This window comes from Vollenhovia emeryi, unplaced genomic scaffold (genome assembly GCF_000949405.1).
Source record: "Vollenhovia emeryi isolate VEMERY1.0 unplaced genomic scaffold, V.emery_V1.0 DF939140.1, whole genome shotgun sequence".
NCBI lineage: Eukaryota > Metazoa > Arthropoda > Insecta > Hymenoptera > Formicidae > Vollenhovia > Vollenhovia emeryi.
Window position 1 is genome coordinate 758,468 of NW_011967226.1, and position 19,592 is coordinate 778,059.

Genomic DNA, 19,592 nt, shown 5'->3' on the forward strand with positions numbered 1-19,592 from the left:
ATAAGGGAACCGGCGGGCCTCGCGAGCCGCCAGAAGAGAATGGGGCGAGACAGTCGCGCTGAGACCAAGAGCCGCGGCGGTTCACGAATTCGTACCAGGCTGTTGCCGTTCACGTGACGGACGCGCGACCATCGGCCGATCTACCTTCCGCCGTCGCCTTATGATTCAATCGCGCGATCCGCCAAACAGATTTGCTATGCCCTGTCGTCAATGGGCCAAAGTCTGCACCGCGCGCGTACGTTCTTTCGAGTTTAGCCCGCAAAATTAATAGATAATTCCGCGAAACGTTCTATACTTCACATTCAAATTGGAGCTATGCATTCCTGTCGTTATTCGACGAACAGTTCGATCGCGGTATAAACTGATACAGCGTGTAAAGCGGAACAATAAAACAATAGTGTAACGGTGTTGTTGCGGAGTGTATTTTAGCTGAAACCCGGTAAGTCCCAGAGTACTTAAAATATGTACAGTTACATCGAATATCTGCTGATAGACTGACATAAAATGATCGATATTGCATTTCTATCTGTCATCGATGAAAAAGTTCATCATGTATCGAAATCATCATATATTAATAATCATGCATATTTTATATGAAACCAGAGAGCATAGAGCTTAATGTATAATAGATTGAGAGTAGAGTTTAAAAAAAATAATTTAATTGCATTTTATACATTTTATAGTTTTATCGTTAAATGTATGTAGTTCTTTTTTTCACGCTGTTAAGTAATACCGTAAAATTATGAAATATTAAAACAGATGGGAAAAAAATGTTCTTCACTTATGCGAGGAGAGGAAGAAAATATCTCTCGGCAAAAAGTTTATATACTTGTGTTAAATGTTGTCTACTTACATTGGGTATATTCATTTGCATATTTTTACGATACCTATTTATATCTGCGCTACACGATCGCAGCTACTTTGTTATACGATAAAATGTTTCAAGGCCCATTAACATGTACTATATTCATTTAGGAAAAGTATGTTAAGTACAGTCGGTGCATATTCTAACGCTTTAGAAATTAAGAGGAGAGGATTTGCACCGGTTGCCGTATGCGGCCATTCGGAGATATTTACTGTTTGCCGATCGGTGTTACCGGTAAATTAAAGATATGTTACGATTAAAGTCGACAAAGTCGCCGTGGACTTTAATGAAGCCGATTAGAAGCGACATTGAATCTACGCCATCACGCGCGAGATTACATGGAAATTTCGTAATAAACCGCATTATCGTCCCCATCGCGCCTGGTATTCGTAACCCCGGCACATTGTTAGACAGTGGAAGAAATTCCCGAGATTCCACGGAACATGTGTGTGCAAACCGTTCTATTAATGTACCCGTCACATCTTGCCTTCTCTTCTTATCCGCTCCTCGCTTTGTCTCACTTTCTCTCGTTTCTAGACAGGCGCTCTTGCCGCTCCCTTCTTTCGAAGTGTAGCACGACTTATTCAAACACGCGCCCAAAGAGAAACAAGCGGCGGATGCCACGAAGTGCCGTGAAAATTTTCGCTTTTTTTTTTATTGCGCACTAGAGGAAGTGAAACACCTGGTAAATAACTCGCGGTCCGGTAATCCAAAAAACAACAATACTAATCTCGCAACAAAATAAATGCAAACCACGCGAATAATTATTTTCTTTCAAATGCAATTATTCTTTGAATGCAAGTGCATATCAATTTTAAAATTTACAATAATAATAACATTAACAGAGAGAGAGAGAGAGAGAGAGAGAGAGAGAGAGAGAGAGAGAGAGGGAGAGAAAGGGTGAGAGAAAATAACAATTAATAATTATTATTTATAATTAATAATAAGTAACTTATTAATAATAAGTTAATAATATTCATAATTATTCATAATAAATATGTTTTATAAAAGCGTGATATTTGTCGTTTTAGTAAAGTAAATTATTTTCGTATTTTGTGGTAATTTTTCTCGACAGAGAAATAATTTAACAATTATTATTTTCTTTCAAGGGATAATTATTCTTTTAATACAAGCGCATATAAATTTTGAAATTGATAATAATGCACTTGCAAATTCTTTAAGATGTTTATTAGACGTTTTCGTATGATATAATCTTAACTGTTTTATTATTTGCAGTGACAAATGCTTATAGTATGACGTCAAATGCAATTAGAGGCATCAGAAGAAAGAAGAGTTCGCTGTGCGAAGTTAAAGTAGCTGTGATAGGAGCACCAGGAGTTGGCAAAAGCGGTAAGTAAATGTATTTTGATAAATTCCCATAATAAAGCCATAATAAAATGTAACTGAACTTTCCATATTAGTGCAAATATTAATATTAATGCAATAAAAGTAAAGATGAAACTAAATTTAATTAACGGGACGAAAAAACGATAAAATTTCCACGAAACATCTTTCTCATACATCAAGAATGCAATCACTGCATATCAAGAAGCGAAATGCTGTTTCTTGTAGAATAGTCAAATTAATAATAAGAATATTTTCACAAAGAACACGAAATTTCTATACAAAAAATTATGTTTGCAGTTTCTTATAATTTCTCTTTACATTTTAATCGTAGTAAAATTTCCAGACGTTTTCTAGCTTCGATTATTAATAGAAAAGTTGATTACGTCAATCATTAAGTATTTTAATAGATTTTTAAAAATACTTTCGCGCAACTACGTTCAATTTTAATTCTCATTAATGCAAACATAAATAGAGAAGAATGGCCGATACTTAACACAGTTGCGGTTATAAATCTATATATAAATTAAGAGATCTTGAAGTATAATAAAGGACAAAGATGTTTCATACGTTATTACACGAAAGTCGCGAAGAAAAGAAAGTGAGAATAAAAGTAGACGTATCTTGAGAAAGAAATAATCTTGCAGTAAATGGCCGACACTCTAAATTCAAGTGCAAATATAGCACAAATCACGTTTCGCGCGATAAAGATGCATACATAAGACATGTTGAGGACCCTGAGAGTAGCTAACCGCGTGTATTTTTGGTAATGGCAAGTGTAAAGGCATAGGTGAATAAATAATTGGTCCGTCCTCGCCAGAACTGTGCGTCTTTTCTGTTGGCCGCAAAATACGTGGCTGCTATTTATAAAGTTTTACTTCAAAATCCGCCTTGGATCATCACGAGTCGTTGTGCTTTCCATAACATTTCTCTACGATCGAAACTTCCTATCGGGAAAATATTATTTCTTCTACATTTCAAGCAAACGCAAACATCTAAAAGATCTACCGTAATAGTGTGTAGAAGATGTTTCTTCCGATAGCTTTTTATACAGTGTAAATAAAGAATATAATAATCATGCATAGATGATATGCAAGCGCGAATATATAATTTAAAAAAGTATTGTTCTAATTTCGCAGATTGTACTTTAAATTCTTTTCACGCGAAAATCTTTTACATTTCTCTTTCTTTTATCACGGTATTTATCAGTTTTTTTTAATTATTAAGAGATACTGTTTTGATTTTCTAAGTTTAATCCCCATTTTATTTTTGTAACGCGAGATTTATTAAGAAAATCCGATGTGTCTGAGAATTTCAACTCTAAACTCTCTTACTGACAGCGAGATTAAATCGAGGAGAAACGAAGCGGCATTTCAATGATCTTGGTCCACAGATTTCGAACGTAAATAAACCAATCGCTAATAAATTTGTTGGCCTTCGAAACATCCACGCATCTGTGTCGATCAAAAAACTGACCTATATTTTAGACAATATATTGTACATATACATATACAATATATCAGAGATACATCCTATACAAGTTTTAATATCTATATTCATGGAATTTTTGTACATTCGTTAATTTCGAATTTGCACGAATCCATTTACAAACTAATAAATTGATTGTGCTAAGTTAATTTGGCTCGAAATTCTAATTCTTTTTATCCTCATTCTCCAATTCATATCGATTTATTAATTTTGCGGAAACGTTACAGTTAAAAAAGTCAGACTCGGATTAATTGCCAGCTTTACTCGGATAACCGATGCAAACTGGCGGTTCGTATTCAAAAAGAAAGCGTGTCCACGTGTTAAAAATGAAATAAGCTACGGTGGCGTTAATGCATTGCGCAAGGTTTTGTGGCGCCGTGGTAGATTCGAGTTCGCGATAAAAATAAAGTGCGGAACACCTCGAAGCGTGTCACTAGGTTGTAGCTCTCATTTCTCCCGATCGAATCGCAATATGTTCAGTTGTAATATCATATCGAGAAGATCGCGCGTGTCAGCGCGAGATCAGCCTGTTTTCATCACTTTCACGCAAAACATTGAGACTAATCGAACGGACATCGCTTCAATAGCGCGCCGAAGATTAAGTGCCGTGGCAACAGTAAGCGTTTCGTCTAGATATGTGTTTCTATTTATCAAATCCACACAGCGCAAAATACTTCAGAACTGAAAACTGTTATGTTCAATATTGAAGCAATGAGAAAATATTTTGCGTAACGATAAAATATTAACCGATTAAATTCCTACGTGAAAACAGTTGTACGAGTCAATTTACATTCAAGTAGCAGATGATTGTGTTAAATAAAAAAAAACTAGACAACGTATAGATATTTTATAAATGTACGCAGTGTATAAATACGATTTTATAATTAATGCAATTCTCTCTCGTCGCTTCATCATTTTTCATTTCATCATTTTCTTTCCCAGGTTTCAGAGATTTTCTACCGTCCTTTGATTCGCACTTATAAAGTGCGCAGATAGAAATAGTTGCACACGGGCCAGTTATATTGATTCTATTATTAATTTTTAGTTTTCTAATTTTGTTTTTGGCCACATGCGATTAGATATTAAATATGGTTTGTAGAGCGCAACGAGTACGAACACCGGGAGACAGTATTTTCGCTCGTTGATTTTCTCTCGCACAAATAGATGCGACTGTAACAAACGGACGATATGTAGATCGCCACGACGCATACGAATCCAAGGCGCGACGTTGCGCGAGTGGCCTGTCATTATAGTTTGCCAACTCAATTACACCGCGTACAACATAATTATGTCACGCTTCAACTATATACGCGAGCAGTACATATTTCCATTATGTTTCAGCATTGACAGTGAGATTTCTGACGAGGAGATACATCGGGGAATACGATCATCAATCAGGTGAGAAAGGTCTTGGGGCCCGTATTTATAGTTACTTGAAACGAGTCTCGAAAGTCTATCGGGTGGGACATTTGGAAGCGTCCGGTATCCCGAGACGGCTTGAAAATCGCATTTAAATTAAAGATTAATCGAGACCGTGCTCGCGGCTGAGAAGCGAAACAATTATTCGCGCGAAACCTGAAACGCCATTCGAATATTACACGATATTATTCCGCGAGAGACGTTCTCTCTCTCTGACATACCGTCGTCTCTCACCGTTCTGTTTTCTATTTTCTCTCGTCCGCGCGGCCTCGTGGCTTCATCATGATAATTGAGGTGGAAACATACGTTTAACGTACACCTAACGATTGTCGATATTTAAAGATTAATTGGGACCGTGCGCGCGGCTGAGAATTAAACGAAATGATCGTTCGCGTGAAAACTGACCGCCGTTGAAAAATCGCACGATACGCTGCGAGACATTTTCTCTCGCTAGTATTTTATTGTCTCTCGCCGTTCTGTTATCCATTTTCTCCCTTCCGCGGCCACGTGCATCATCACCATAATTGAGGTGGAAACATACGTTTAGCGCACATCTAATGACTGCATGTCGATACGCAGTTACCAGTACCGCCGCGAATACCGTTCCGATGCGTATCGTATCGTGTTGGTATAACTGTCGATTTATTGGACTTAAACCGGTACGCTAATATTTCTGTTCGCGGTTTCTGTTAGTGACTTAATACCAACTAACTCGGCCGCGTTGCATCGTGACTCTCCATATGTATACGCGCCAAATTGTTGCATCACTGCCCAAACAGCACACAAAATTTATAAAATATTCGAAGGAATAAGAGGGCTAAGAGACGTAACAGGATGTCAGTATCTAAATAATTTTATCATAAATTTATTGCGAAAAATATCAGCCAGGCTTTTCCGTAATAAATTTATAACCAAATTTTTTTAGACACTAACACTCTGTCACGGTCTTTGAAGTTGTGTTTAACACATTCAAACCTTATCTATTTACTTGTAAAATATTTGCAAAACATTTTTACACGTTTTACAAATATTGGGTGCTGTCTGGGTAAATAGGTGGATAAAGCGAGTCTAAATAAATCGGCGTAAATAAAACGTCTATTACGATATAGTGACAAAATCACGTCAGAAAAGACGTCGATCCGTATTGCCGAATGTCTCGAGTCAAGTCACTAAAAAATTAACGCGTTTATTAAATATCTATACGTAACGTGTTCGGTAAAAAATATATCACGTGAAAATGTTTCTATCAAAACTCGACATAATTTCTCTACCAAACAAATCGCTATTCATTATTTATTATTTGTTACTTTTGAGTTTTTGCTGTTTCGCAAAATATTTTTTCCATCGCTTTTGTCCTCTTTGCCTGATGTGTCCGAGCCCATTTATTTTAAGATAATGAATCTATGAAATTGGAGAAAGGATTTGTGGAAAAGTCTTTTCAGTCTTCCACTTTCTGTCCGACATATTCCATTTGAATACATATGTTCATGCTGATTTCGAAATTAATTTCACAGAGTCATTATCTGAAATTAAGAGAATGAATTGACTCACATAGATACGATGTGCAGCAGCGGAGTTACGAACTTTGATCTGGAAAACATAAATATGTTCAAGTTATAGCGGCGAAATAATTAACATTTCTGAAATAATTACCGTATACATCGGATCTCTCGTTTGTTCTTTTAAATTGAAGCATTTTTTTAATAAAAGTATTTATCGAAACGACTGTGATCTCTGAGAAGAATTACTTTCGTGCGCGAGTGTTTTTCAAAAGTTCGAGAAAGGAGACAATTTTCATATTAATATTCGTTATAAATTCTAAACACGTAAAATATATATTTAAAGCTGAATTCAGAGCAAGAGCGAGCGCGAATAAACATGAATAAACAATCCGCTTCAATGAATGCAAACAGTGTCGCTGTCCTGTAGAGCTGCCATTCGAACTCATTGCGGTTGATCATTCGTGTTTGTTTCTGCTCGCTCGCTCACTTAGGATTGAGTTTAAGACACATTTGCATAACACAACAAATAATACGTGTCACGTATTGACGCTTGCGTGGAATATATCGTACAACTATCGCGAAAATAAATTAGCTGGTACTAATTAATAAGTTGCTGACACATTTATTAACTGTAATTACAGTTAATAAAGTAATAGTTATATTTTATTAGGAAGTTAGTAACAATTTTCTCAGTCAATTAATGATTAATTATCCACTTTTCAATTACCCCAAATTCCAACTAACAATTACACAACATTAATATTATAATTTCCCCACTCAGCAATATAATTGTAACATAGCTCATGTTATCGCATTATTAAGTAGAAAATTACAATATTCATGTTTGTAACCGTTGGCGTTTACTAGGTAATAACAAGTAACCAGATCAATTGAAAAGAATTTTAATGTACAACTCTCGATGTTGAATATAGCGCCATTCGCGATTCGTACATTCGTGAATAGTGCGAAGGAAAAACTGGCCGATTCGCCGTACGCAATTCGCAGCGATTCGCTAGCCGAGCGGTTTTTTTTTACTAAAATAGCGCTTCTTTGACTAATATTGATACTTGACTAATTGTAGACTTATGATGCAAGGTAAAAGTTAAGGAGTTGTCCAAGTTGACACGAACGAAACGGCAAACGACAAACTACGAATGATAAACTGCGAATGACGAATAGCGCGGTAAGCAATAACGTACGTTCAAAATATTGCGAATCGCGCATAGCTTCAAGCCCGACCACGGATTGAGATTCAGATCAGATTGAAATTTGACCAGCCAGAGTAAAAAATTTACTAATCTCAAGTTTAGCGACTTTGGCTCCGACAACATCCGTGATTTTTGTCGGCCGTATCCGGCAATTTTAATAAAACAGAAAATCTATTGCGAAAACTATTACCTCAGCCGGGGTTTGAGCCTGGACCTCCCTTCTCTCTAGGCGGGCGTCCCGGCCAATTCGACCACCGAGGCATATTACTTTTGCATTCTAATTGGTCACATTGCAAGCTGATCTCAATCCCAATCCGTGGTCCGACACGGGTGCCGCGTAAACGTAGTCAACGCGACACGGTTTCGATGCCGACGCGACATTAGGCTTGTTTTCTGTTCCTACACTAGTGAACTAGTGCAATAAATTGGAGTAAGACAAGCATATTTTTTCTCATTCTAGCTTACTGCACTAGTTCACCAGTGCAGGAACAGAAAACAAACCCATTGTTTCGACGCCGACCGACAACTAGGAATGTATTATTAAGTTACTCACCCACGGTTGCTCCGCCGACGCCCGACGCCGCCCCAGGCCTGCTCCTCCTCTCGCGTCCGTCCTCGTGGCAGCCACACACTCACTCACTTGCGAAACACGGAGTCGCGATTGTTAAGGACGATCGCGCGGAACACGCGACGCCCCCCCGAATTGCGACTCGTTCCCCGAAAACACGGTTAGGGTATTGTCGCGCGCGACACTCGTCGCGACACGGCACACTCGCGCGAAACTTTGCACGGCACTCCCGACGTTCGTCGACGTATCTCTCGCACGCGCGACACTTCGTGTCGCTCGTGCCGCGTTACACTTTGACAAAGGAACGACGCGAAGGAGACACGACGTTGCGCCAAGCGAAGCGGCCGGACGAGCCGAATATGGCGGACGAGTTTGTAAGACGCGCGGTCAACTTCACGCGGCACTCGCCGCGTCTGCACCAGGTGGACTTTCCTGCACCGCGGCCGCACTTGAAATAAGCTCGGGGTCAGTTCTGTACCCTAGATACAGTGAAAATGCCGAAAGTGTGCGGCTTTGTCTCTCTCGAAGGGGACGGTTAGAAAGAGACACAGCCAGTCGCTTTTAGCACCTTCGCTATGGTGTAAGATTATACACAATTGACCCCCCTGCTTTCCTCTTAGGGAACACGGTCGACGCACTTTCACTTAGAATTTCGTCCCGACTCGATCGGCACACTTTGACTCCGCTCGGGAAGACAGCCGGGGGTGTGTTCTTGACCCAATTTTTCACGAAACGCGTCGCGACGCTGCTCGACTCGAAGTCAATTCGTTCCGTTGTCGCGCGCGACGCCACGACGGTTCGTTAATCGACCGCAAAATCGACAGGGCTGCAACTTCATTCCGACGCCCCGAAGTACCGCGCAATTTAATGACTAATGATTACCATAATCCATTAAAGCCTCCGCTACAATGATTCTCGGTTCTGTCTACAATGGTCGTAGTCGTAGTCGCTCGATAAGAATTGACCAATCGCAGTCGATTATTCTTACGACTACGACCATTGTAGACAGAACCGAGAATCATTGTAGCGTAGGCTTTAAACGGTTCAAAGATACATAAGAACTTCGACACGTTTCGAAATAAATGCGAAACGCCGTCGTGACGTTCGTAATCGATCGATACGCCGCATTGTTGGATCGCGTAATTACTCTATTACAGCGTTGTATCGTATCTGTTATTCGATCTCTCGCCGTTTGTAGAAAACGATCGCGTTTGTTCTTTGCGTCCACCGCCTTCCAGAAACAGTCAACTGCCACGCGAAACTACATTACGCGGATCGATGGAAACTGATCGTAAGAAGCGATTGCGTTTTGGGGTGGAACGGGACGATACGCGGAGCGGCTCGCGACACGACCTCTTCGCTCGAGCGAATGATAACACAATGGTGAATGGTCTAGCGCCGTGGCAGCGACCGACCTTGCGGGATCACGTGCGTCGCACGTTGGGTGAAAAACACCGCGCACCGAACGTTGTTTACCAGCCGAACCGTCGTCGAAAGTTCTGTTGAGAAAAAATTTTACGATACTAACGTATCGTAGAATAACTGCACGCCGAATGCGCTGTTTCTCGTCGTTTTAAGTCGTTTTAAGCTACTCTAGCGGAAAGATTTTCTACAAATAACTACAAAAATTAACTCGAGATAGAAATTTGTCGAAATTTTTATATCTTCGTTGAAACATTTAGTGATGCGCGATTCGTATGTCCGTGAATAGCGCGGAGGGAAACTTGGTTGATTCGACGTGCGCAATTACGCGTGCGTAACAAATTACAAATCACGAATAGTGTAGTAAATAATAGAATGCCCAACGAATTTCTGCGAATCACGAATCGCGCATAATGTGGCGCTAGTTTTACGCCTCGTTCTGCACATTCGTCAGTGCCGTAAAGATAATGTGACATTACGAATTAGTTTCATATCAAATTGGTTTTCGAGATTCATTTGTATCGTATTTTAAGAACCGTTTCACCGGGGTCTCTTAAGTCTAGATTATAATCTGCCGTAAAGTTAATGTTTGTCGCTGACTTTTTATCAACTCGCGTGTCTCACAAAACTGGCGTGCGCGCGGCAAAGTATATAATAGAATAGCGCGCCAGTTTGAAAAATTGCCAGCAACTGTAATCCGCTTCTAAGGCTGCGTATATTCTCCCTCTGCATACCTCGGTCCGCGGCCGTTCTAAATTTATCGAAGACGAATTTGACACTAGACAGGACGGGCACTAATGCGAGGTTGATACTCGAACAAAACTTTTTCGTTTTGCACGAATACAGACGCGGTAATAGACAGCAGGGAGGCACGTGCTCTGTGTTAGAGTCTCAAAGTAAATCCAGTCTGCGAAATTGCTTAACGATGTACAGATTTCTTTTGTTCCACCTTAAATATTTTTCAACTATCGTAAAGCCACTCTGCCAACAATTCGTATTTTGTTCGGAGAATATTTATCAAAATTTACATTACAAACAAAGGGAGGAATACGACGTGCTATCCATCGTTTCATGTATAAATTAATGAATAAAACAGCGGCGCAAAAGTAACTCATATCGCTTACTTTACTTTCATTTTCGAGCTGAAACTAATTTTCATTTTGTGTTCAAATAAAATGATTGCACTCGCGCGGAATTTCAAATAAATCGCCAATTGAATTGCACAAACGATATTGAGCGTAAACTGAAGAAAAACGATTCCAATCAAATTGGCTCGACTGCAGATCAATTTTTTTTTTAAAGAACGAAAGAAACTTTACAATTTTTTGAGAAGAAATACGTTGTAAGACGTTGCAGGAAACAGAGAGAAAGAGAGAATCGTGATTTTATTATACTTTCACGCAAAATCATGTATCTATGTCATAGATAATAATCATTGTATATTTATAATGAGAGCGAGCTTGTATTATTTTTTAGAAACCAGATACAAACACGAGGTGCTAGTTGACGGGGAACCAATTCTTTTTGAGATTTTGGATACGTGTCCAAAGGTAACTTCTGTATATAATAAAACCTCATAAATTATATACTAGTCTACAGATAATTTCTCACATAATACTTAAACCTTTTAGAGCGAGGATGAGCTACCGTCAATGGAAACTTTACAATGGGCGGACGGCTTGCTGTTGGTCTACTCGATAACAGACAGAAATTCTTTTACGTTTGTCAGAAAGGCAAAGGAAGCTCTCGCAGTAGCTGATCCCGAGGCGGCGATGCCCCTCGCACTTGTTGGAAATAAAGCCGATATGGTTCACTTACGACAAGTCAGCGCCGAGGAGGGAGAGATATTAGCGAAGGATTTCGAATGTTGGTTTAGTGAAATAACCGCGGCTGAGCAGGTAATTGTAATATTTAACAGCTATATTCATGTGTTTTGTAGGCCTTTCTAAGTGGTCAAACAACTTCTATAGGTTGCACAGGTTGCGGAGTCTTTCCATGAATTATGCAGAGAAGTTCTCGCAGCTAGAAGAAGAAACAAACAATCTTTGCTGGACAGAATGCTGGGCGGTAAAGCGACACGTGCTTATTCGCGAGGAAAAAGCGACTCTGCCTTACCGAAAGATTAATATTGTTCTACAAAGTATATTACGAGGAGAAAAGAAAACTCTCAGAATGAAAGATCGACGTCTTTCAAGAAATGTCAGAATAGAAAGTAGAATTTGGGAATAATTTACTATGCAATCAATGAAAGCGGAAGTGAGAAGCACCAAAGGAAATATCAGCTTTTAATCTGTAGAATAAGGTTCATATCAAATACTATAGAATATGTACATACTTTTATATTTGTCCGATAGAAAAATTACTCAATTCGTAACTTATGGCTTCAGAGTGCATTAAAAACGCTCAGTTCAGGGAAAAGTGTAATGTAGAAAAAGATAATTTCTAATACTTCTATTATATTCTTATATCACAAAATAGTAATATATTTTGTAACTTTTTTACTATTCTCCACCAAATTAAAGCAGTCGCTTAGATTTAAACGAGGGCTGATTGCGAGTGTGACCAATCTACACATATAGTTTATATAAATGTTGCAGCTTACACAATTCTATATTTATTTTGTATTTACAACGTGAAGTAACAATAAATGTTTTACTTATTTATTATATAATGCTTAAAATAAATCGTAACTATACTCGTTGAGCAATAAATAATTTATTTTCATTTTACCGTTATTATGATGCAAACAAACATTTGGAGTACATGTAGCGTTGCATAGAAGTAATTTGCGCAGGCACCAAAAGATACAAATGTCCAAAAACCTTTCATAAAATTCCACTTGAGATAATAACGATTTATAAAGTAAATTCAATAATACTCTTACTTTATTTTAATTTCACTTATTCTGTAAGTTTGATACAAACGATTATTTAACACGATACGACAATCATGAAATTCCTAATCATCGTACGTTTCCAAAACATCTGCCAAATGTTCATTGTCCCTTGGTTTCTTAAATTGTTTCCTTCTATTAATGGGTTTCTTCCGTTTGATTGGTACTGGCTTCTTGAGCCCGTGATCTTGCATTGACCTGATTCCTTGTTTCTCGAGATATTCGTCTATCTTCTGATCATCCATAGAATCTACCCCAACGGCTCTCCACAACTTTTGGAATTCTTCATCAATGGGGAATTGAGCTGTCTTGTCATTATAAAAGACTATCTTCTGCTTATCAATCGGTCGCATAATATACAATATCTCGTTTTGTAAATTCTGAAATAAATATAGAGCGAGAGCGTTAGCATTTTACGAATCGCAACCAAAAATCAGTCTCCGCGTGTTTACGCTTACTTTTAAATGTTTATCATAATGCGGTAAGCTGTCCTCTATGTCCTTCAATAAAATACCGCCCAGGCCTTTCAAATCGTGCTGTTTCAGAAGTCTCAGGAAAGATTTCTTATCTTTAATTTTGTACGGAGGCTTGTAAACAAATCTACCGTCGATTACTTCGATCTTAGGATTTCCTGGTAGAGATTCAGTCAGCAGCCACTGTTTGTCCTGAAAGTATGTGAAAGGCAACTAAATCGCTCGTTCCGACGGCAAATAAAGACACAAAATAGGAATGCGATAGCGAACGGTACCTTTAATCCAACGTCTAATTGATTTGTCTCGTCCAGAATCTCTTCCAATGTTAACGGATGATCATCGCCTTCATGGTGCCTTGCTTTCATGTGCTTTACTATCCTCGCCATCACGCCGAACTTATTATTCGACATGGTCTTATAGTTGGCTATATTCACTTTCGGCCCCGTAGACACAAACGATGGTTTCGGCTTCTTCTTCGGTTCATCTTTCGTCGCGTCCTTCTCCTGCTTCTTTTTGTCAACCCTGCAATCACATTACCAGAAATACATTTATATCTTCACGGGAACCGTCGAAATCTCACGGCATACACGCCGCAAATACGATTCTAGTACGACAAACTACTGCGTTACTACGATAGGTTATGTACGTACTCGGACTTGATAGATACAAGACTTAACCGAAGAAACAAAAGAATCTGGCGCGAAATTAAGTATCTACGTGTAAATGTTTATTGTTCCTTCGTAATTTTCCTCAAATACGTGACGTACAGCGAAAAAATAATAACGGATGAAAGAGCAACGTAGAGAAAAGCAACTTGGATACTCACACTGGTGTGGACAGAGCACGTTTCTTGAAGAGCTCTCGCTCTCTGAGTAAAGCCGGATCCATTGTTGACACGTGTATTAATCACAGCCACGCGACGATGTGTTATTTTATAATAATTTATAATATCGAGGCGCGCGCTAACGTTTCACGTCAAAACCTAACCTCTCGCCGTGCATCTACCTCGCCAGTCCTCGACTCTGAATGCTCTGAATGCAACGCCAATGCGCCGCTGCGCAAGCCCGCCGCGTTTGGTTTGAAACTGCGCATCCATCTCGCCCATCTCGCCTAACTCCCGCATAAAACGAATACGTTTTGCATATACGCAATTTTTATTATGGTTTAGAAAGAATTTTTATTACGATCGGGAATCACAGACGTTGTCGCTTACCAAATTTATTGCTTCGCACACTCGTAGAAAAACGCACGAATGTACGTATACGCAGAGAAATAAATGCATCCAATGCGCAGGATTTAACTTCTTGCCGGCCTATCTATTAATTTTAACTCTTTAATTGCGATGAGTTTTAATTAAAAACTGTGGACAACATATATAGTCGCATATATGGTTTTTCATTGACAATGGTCGCACATATCTCACAAATGAGAGGTTACTTTTTCAGGGGCACACACTCGGAAAAAAAGACTTGTATGTATAATTATACATACATGTCCATATTTGCATATATAAGAAAAATAATTAAAAGGTAATGAGAAAAATAACTTTTGCGCTGTTTTGTGAAAAAGCAAATTTGCGAATTAAAGTTAAACTAAATTATTTAACATAATTGTACACGATTTATATATAATTATTACATTTATGTATTTGTACATATGAGCAATTTTCTCATTTGTTCAAACTTAGTTTTTTTTTATGAAAAAGACAAGGTGAAAATTATTCTTTTATAGTTAATCACTTCTTAATTATGGATCAGTTTAGTCGACCTTAAGTGGCACTTGTTTAATAAATTAACAATAAAAAAATAATAACATTTAAAACTAATTGTACAAAAGTAATGTGTAAAATAAGACGCAATCGAATATCACGTGTACAAAAGATATGGTTTGTCAAGTGGATACGTAAATAACATATTGAAATTAAATCTTAGTCACTTACCTTAAAAATTAATCGAGTTATTGCAATATGTAACTGAACGGTAAAAAATTATAACAAAGTTGTGTCATAATTATATAATTAACGGCACAAAATAAAATATGTACAATGTCTACCTATACTACTTGTTAATTTTTCTTATATATACAAACAAATATAGAGTTTAAACAAGAGAGAGAAAACATGTGTGCTGACATATTTTATACATAATTATTTATAAAAACTATTTTCCCGAGATATAGATATGCAATTAAAGAGTAGACTCTATCTGGTTTACGAAAGGAGAGTTTGCTTATTGTCACCAGTAATGATTAAAAATTGAGAAGGGAAACTTATAGTCAACCCAACTGGCTATTTGGTTTACTTTATCATAAAAGATTTTGCAATTCCTGATTAGTGTTGATTAATGAGGAACTAACGAAACGAGGGCCAACGAATCGACAATCTTCTCTCGGAAGCTAAACTAAATTGTTGCGGGTTAATGAAGCACGCGCGAATTTTACGCGACGTGTCGATGGCGTTCACGAAGGAAATTTCAAGTCGGTTCGCCTGCAATCATCGGCCAATGATCCAGAGCGGCGTTTTACGATCGTTTGTTCGCACGCGGGACACGCTTTACGCGTCTAGGGTCCGTAGTCCTCGGACGTGTTCCCGGTTTCCGCATCTCCGGCGCGACGCCGAGCGTTTTGCGAGCAATACAGCACGCGCGGCTCGCCCTATTCCGCAGTCGGATTATTACGACTTTCGCGCGTCGAACAGCGCAAGGGAACCTTCGACTTGAACATGAATTCGCGAAATTTACTGCAGCCACCTGCGAGCGGCAAATTATTGCCGCCGTGAGTAAATCAAATCGCGAGAAACGTTGCGTCGAAGGAATACATGGACCCCCGTAATCCCATTTTTCTATTATCTCGCGTTTGCAGCGTTCAAAAATACCTGCGTGATATTATTTAACAACGATCAAACTGTCTCATTCTCATAATGAAACAACAGGCAAAGAAAGACAATTTTACGGTTAAAAAGTAATTAGTGAAAATTGTTACTGTAAAAACAATACATTTGAAGAAAAATATGAGTTTCCTTTTAATAATTTTTACATCCGACAGCTAATAGGGGAAAAAAATTCAACTCGAGTCCCAAAAGTAAATTACTGATTTATGGCTCTCTGTTAGCAAGCGGATTAATTCCTTACGTAATTAGGAAGCGCTTATAACTTATATTAAGTACTTCCGGCGCTGATCTCCGCTATTAAATCGCAAATATGTAATCGCGTGATAAAATGATAACGCGATAGCGCCAGGACAAACATTAATGCTTTTTCTGAAAAGTTTTGACGAACTTTAACAACGACTTGCACCTTTTGACACGTTAGCGTGGTCTCGCCGCACTTTGAACTTTTTCAGGAAGGATTTCCATAATTCGCCAGCGCGGACGTATAAAGTTGACCGTCCGACCGCTTAAAACCTCGACGAAGAAAGTTATCCGAGCAACGAGCGAAGACGCGTCGCGCATATATTAGACGAGACTGTTTGCGACGCTGCGCGCTTTCCGCTAAGTTATACCTTATTCTTATGAATTTCTTGGCAAAGAGAAAGTGTACGTGTGTGTGTGTGTATTTGCGAATGTATGTTACATGTGCATGTAATATCGGATACTCTCTTTCCATCAGGACTAAGGCGACATTGAGCCATTCTTTTGTTACATTGTACATCATATAAAAGCTATAAAACTTTTAAGAGATACATATTTTACATCTGTAATACGCGAGCGAGTGTATGCGCCCGAGCTGCATATATAAAAATTCAAAATGTATATCCAAGAATTATTTATTATGTAAAACACGTTGTTATTTATTATCTGAAATACGTTGTTGAAGTAACTTTCCAATAATTTTTATAATATTTAGGGAAATTGATTTCTTCACAATGGATAGAACAAAATCGTAGCGTGCGATATAAACGCAAACATGATTTTGGAATTTATATGTACACTAAAATTCGAGTTTTTAATTCCATGACGTAAAAATTAATTATTAATGCATATAAAAGGTTATTAAAGCATATCAATATTTAAAACTTGTTTTATATAAAATTTTATCGGGTTGCTAGTTTTAATTAAATTTGTATTATTTGGAAAGTATTTTGCACGATTTGTTTTTGAAAATAGAAGTTAAAATTATAAATAAAAATCGGAGTTAGAGATTATTCGTTCACTGAAATTCGTGATAATTGATATTTGCATTGAATGTCTGTTGCATTACATTTTTAACCGAGACATGTAATGCGACGTACCGACAGACGTACCTCCTGAATTACAAAACACAAAATAAGATGAATCATTGATTCGGATAACCTATAGAGAAAGCTGATACATTGGCTATCGACAATACATATATGTATTTCACATTCATGAATTTAAGGTAAATTGCGCAATATTGAATTTTAATTCTATATTTGCGGGTTATTTATTGGATCTTAATTCGCCATTAAATTGACTCGCGTAATATTCCGTGGTATCGAAGGAAAGTTGAGCGTATATAAATTATAAGAAAGTATTCCTCGTAGAAAGAAAATTAATCTTCGTAATTTTCAATAGTTGATAGTGGAACTAACTGGAGATACAACGAACACGATTCGGTAAACATTTTTAGAATATTTTAAATATTTTGCAACGACGACGAGCTAAACTGACATAAAGCACTCGGTGCGCGTCGTATTTTGTGACATAGAACCAACCTGCCGCGGGCACCTGAGGCCGGTACTCATAATCCGTTCTTATTTCAAGACCATCTTAAGTAATGTCTTAAGATGTTAATACGGCTCTGTGATTGGTTTATAACATCTTAAGACTGTGCTTAAGATGGTTTTAAATGTAGGACAGAACGGATTATGAATACCGGCGCGAGTCATTGTGTTATCATTTTATATAAGCGATAGGATTAACAAGTATTTTACAAGTAGGTTCGAATCTGTTGGCATAGTTTCAAACTCTCTGTGACGTGAAAAACCAAAAGCAGTGCTTTCAAACAGACTTGAACCTGGACAAACGGCTCGAAGGATACCTTTTACGAGTGTCGTGAAAAATATATTACTTCCAATATCATGAAGCATACATTACTTCCGAGTGGATTCGAAATCTGATTAAATACGTTGGAATCTTTTATGCGTACTTTATAAGAAATTTGTAATATAATATAAGGCGATAATTATTTTATTATATTATTTTTTGACAATTTCAAATATTAAACACTATTAGTCGTTGAAATACGATTAAGCATGTAGAGTACAAGTTGCTCAAATCTTTACACATTTATACACTTTTGAAACCAGCAACTTCATTCTTAGAAGTCGAGTTGTTTTCCAAAAATTCAATTCCTTACGACAGAATCAGGTGAAATCTACGATAGAATCTATGAGTGCATTTCGAACTGCATGTACTTGTTTTCAAATTCCAACGGCGCATAAGATAATGGGGTAGTGAAACGTTTATTAAATCGGCTTGCAAAAAGGAACGTATTTGCCGTATTAGTAAATTTCTTTTATAATACTTTCGATATTTCGCAACGAAGTTTCTACGGTTAATTGATCGGCATACACTCGGTATGTTTTGTCCAACGTGCCACGCACGTGATGTACGCAAGGTCAATCCGACCGTTGCCGCGACGTCGAGACATCGTGTTATCATTCGCGCAGTAGCTCTCGTACAGACAGGTAGTGCCGCGAGCCGCCCCCGTATATCGTTTTTGCATCAATTGTTTCTTACAAACCATTAACGAACTCTCATCAGTCCGCGTAACTAAGTTCACGTGACGTTACTATTTCCCGAAATGCGACGAGTACTTAAAGCAAACGCGATTATTCCATCCCGAAATTGTTTCTTACAAACCATTATCGAACTCTCATCAGTTCGCGTAACTAATTTCATGTGACGTTGCTATTTCCCGAAATGCGACGAGTACTTAAAGCGAACGCGATTATTCTCTAACTAAATTATTGGAGATCGGATAACGCGGGCTTCAATGTAAGGGAACACGTTTACGTTAATTTCTGGATACTTGAAATATTTCGCAACGAAGTTTCAACGGTTCATTGATCGGTACGCTGTTTTTTCCAACGTGCTACGCACGTAGTGTACACAAGGTCAATCCGATCGTTGCCGCGACGTCGAGACATCGTGTTATCATTCGCGCGCTGGCTCTCGAAGGAGTAAGGTGGGCCGCTGCGTACACCGTCTCGTCCCGAATTGAGTAAAGCAAACGGCACACGGTACTAGTTTTCCCACTGGATTGCTTACGAGAACCAAGAAAGACGCCGAGTTTTATATGGGGTAACGTGTGGCTAAATCCAGATTCGCCTGATTGTGCCAGTGGCCTTAACACACAACGTACGCGTCTCCTTCTTCTCTTGGTGAAGTGAATCTTGAGCGGTCTTGATACGCCGAACTCAAATGTGTAGTGCGTGAAAATGTGCGCGTA

General features: G+C 38.3%; 2 protein-coding genes across 2 annotated transcripts; one reads left to right on the forward strand and one right to left on the reverse strand.

Annotated features, from left to right (window-relative positions):
• Positions 1 to 25: 25 nt before the first annotated feature.
• LOC105567123 (ras-related and estrogen-regulated growth inhibitor) lies at positions 26 to 12,482 on the forward strand. The gene is made up of 6 exons (XM_012021701.1): positions 26 to 439; positions 2,102 to 2,215; positions 5,039 to 5,095; positions 11,293 to 11,366; positions 11,448 to 11,714; positions 11,787 to 12,482. Exons 2-6 carry the CDS (start codon positions 2,119 to 2,121, stop codon positions 11,940 to 11,942), a joined length of 651 nt encoding a protein of 216 aa, XP_011877091.1. The 5' UTR covers positions 26 to 439; positions 2,102 to 2,118; the 3' UTR covers positions 11,943 to 12,482.
• LOC105567122 (general transcription factor IIE subunit 2) lies at positions 12,412 to 14,233 on the reverse strand. Its single transcript, XM_012021700.1, has 4 exons — positions 14,009 to 14,233; positions 13,458 to 13,704; positions 13,168 to 13,374; positions 12,412 to 13,089 (listed from the first exon to the last, which is right to left on the reverse strand). The coding sequence occupies exons 1-4, from the start codon at positions 14,068 to 14,070 to the stop codon at positions 12,775 to 12,777; spliced, it is 831 nt and encodes a 276-aa protein (XP_011877090.1). The 5' UTR covers positions 14,071 to 14,233; the 3' UTR covers positions 12,412 to 12,774.
• Positions 14,234 to 19,592: the final 5,359 nt, after the last annotated feature.

What these genes read in the sequence shown, in the direction of transcription:
- LOC105567123 (XM_012021701.1), top strand. Translation starts at nt 2,119, where the DNA reads ATGACGTCAAATGCAATTAGAGGCATCAGAAGAAAGAAGAGTTCGCTG. An exon ending in GGAATACGATCATCAATCAG is followed by an intron (nt 5,096 to 11,292) that starts GTGAGAAAGGTC and finishes ATTATTTTTTAG; the next exon opens with AAACCAGATACAAACACGAG. An exon ending in TTTTGGATACGTGTCCAAAG is followed by an intron (nt 11,367 to 11,447) that starts GTAACTTCTGTA and finishes TAAACCTTTTAG; the next exon opens with AGCGAGGATGAGCTACCGTC.
- LOC105567122 (XM_012021700.1), bottom strand. Translation starts at nt 14,070, where the DNA reads ATGGATCCGGCTTTACTCAGAGAGCGAGAGCTCTTCAAGAAACGTGCT. An exon ending in CGTGCTCTGTCCACACCAGT is followed by an intron (nt 13,705 to 14,008) that starts GTGAGTATCCAA and finishes ATGTGATTGCAG; the next exon opens with GGTTGACAAAAAGAAGCAGG. An exon ending in ATTATGATAAACATTTAAAA is followed by an intron (nt 13,090 to 13,167) that starts GTAAGCGTAAAC and finishes TATTTATTTCAG; the next exon opens with AATTTACAAAACGAGATATT.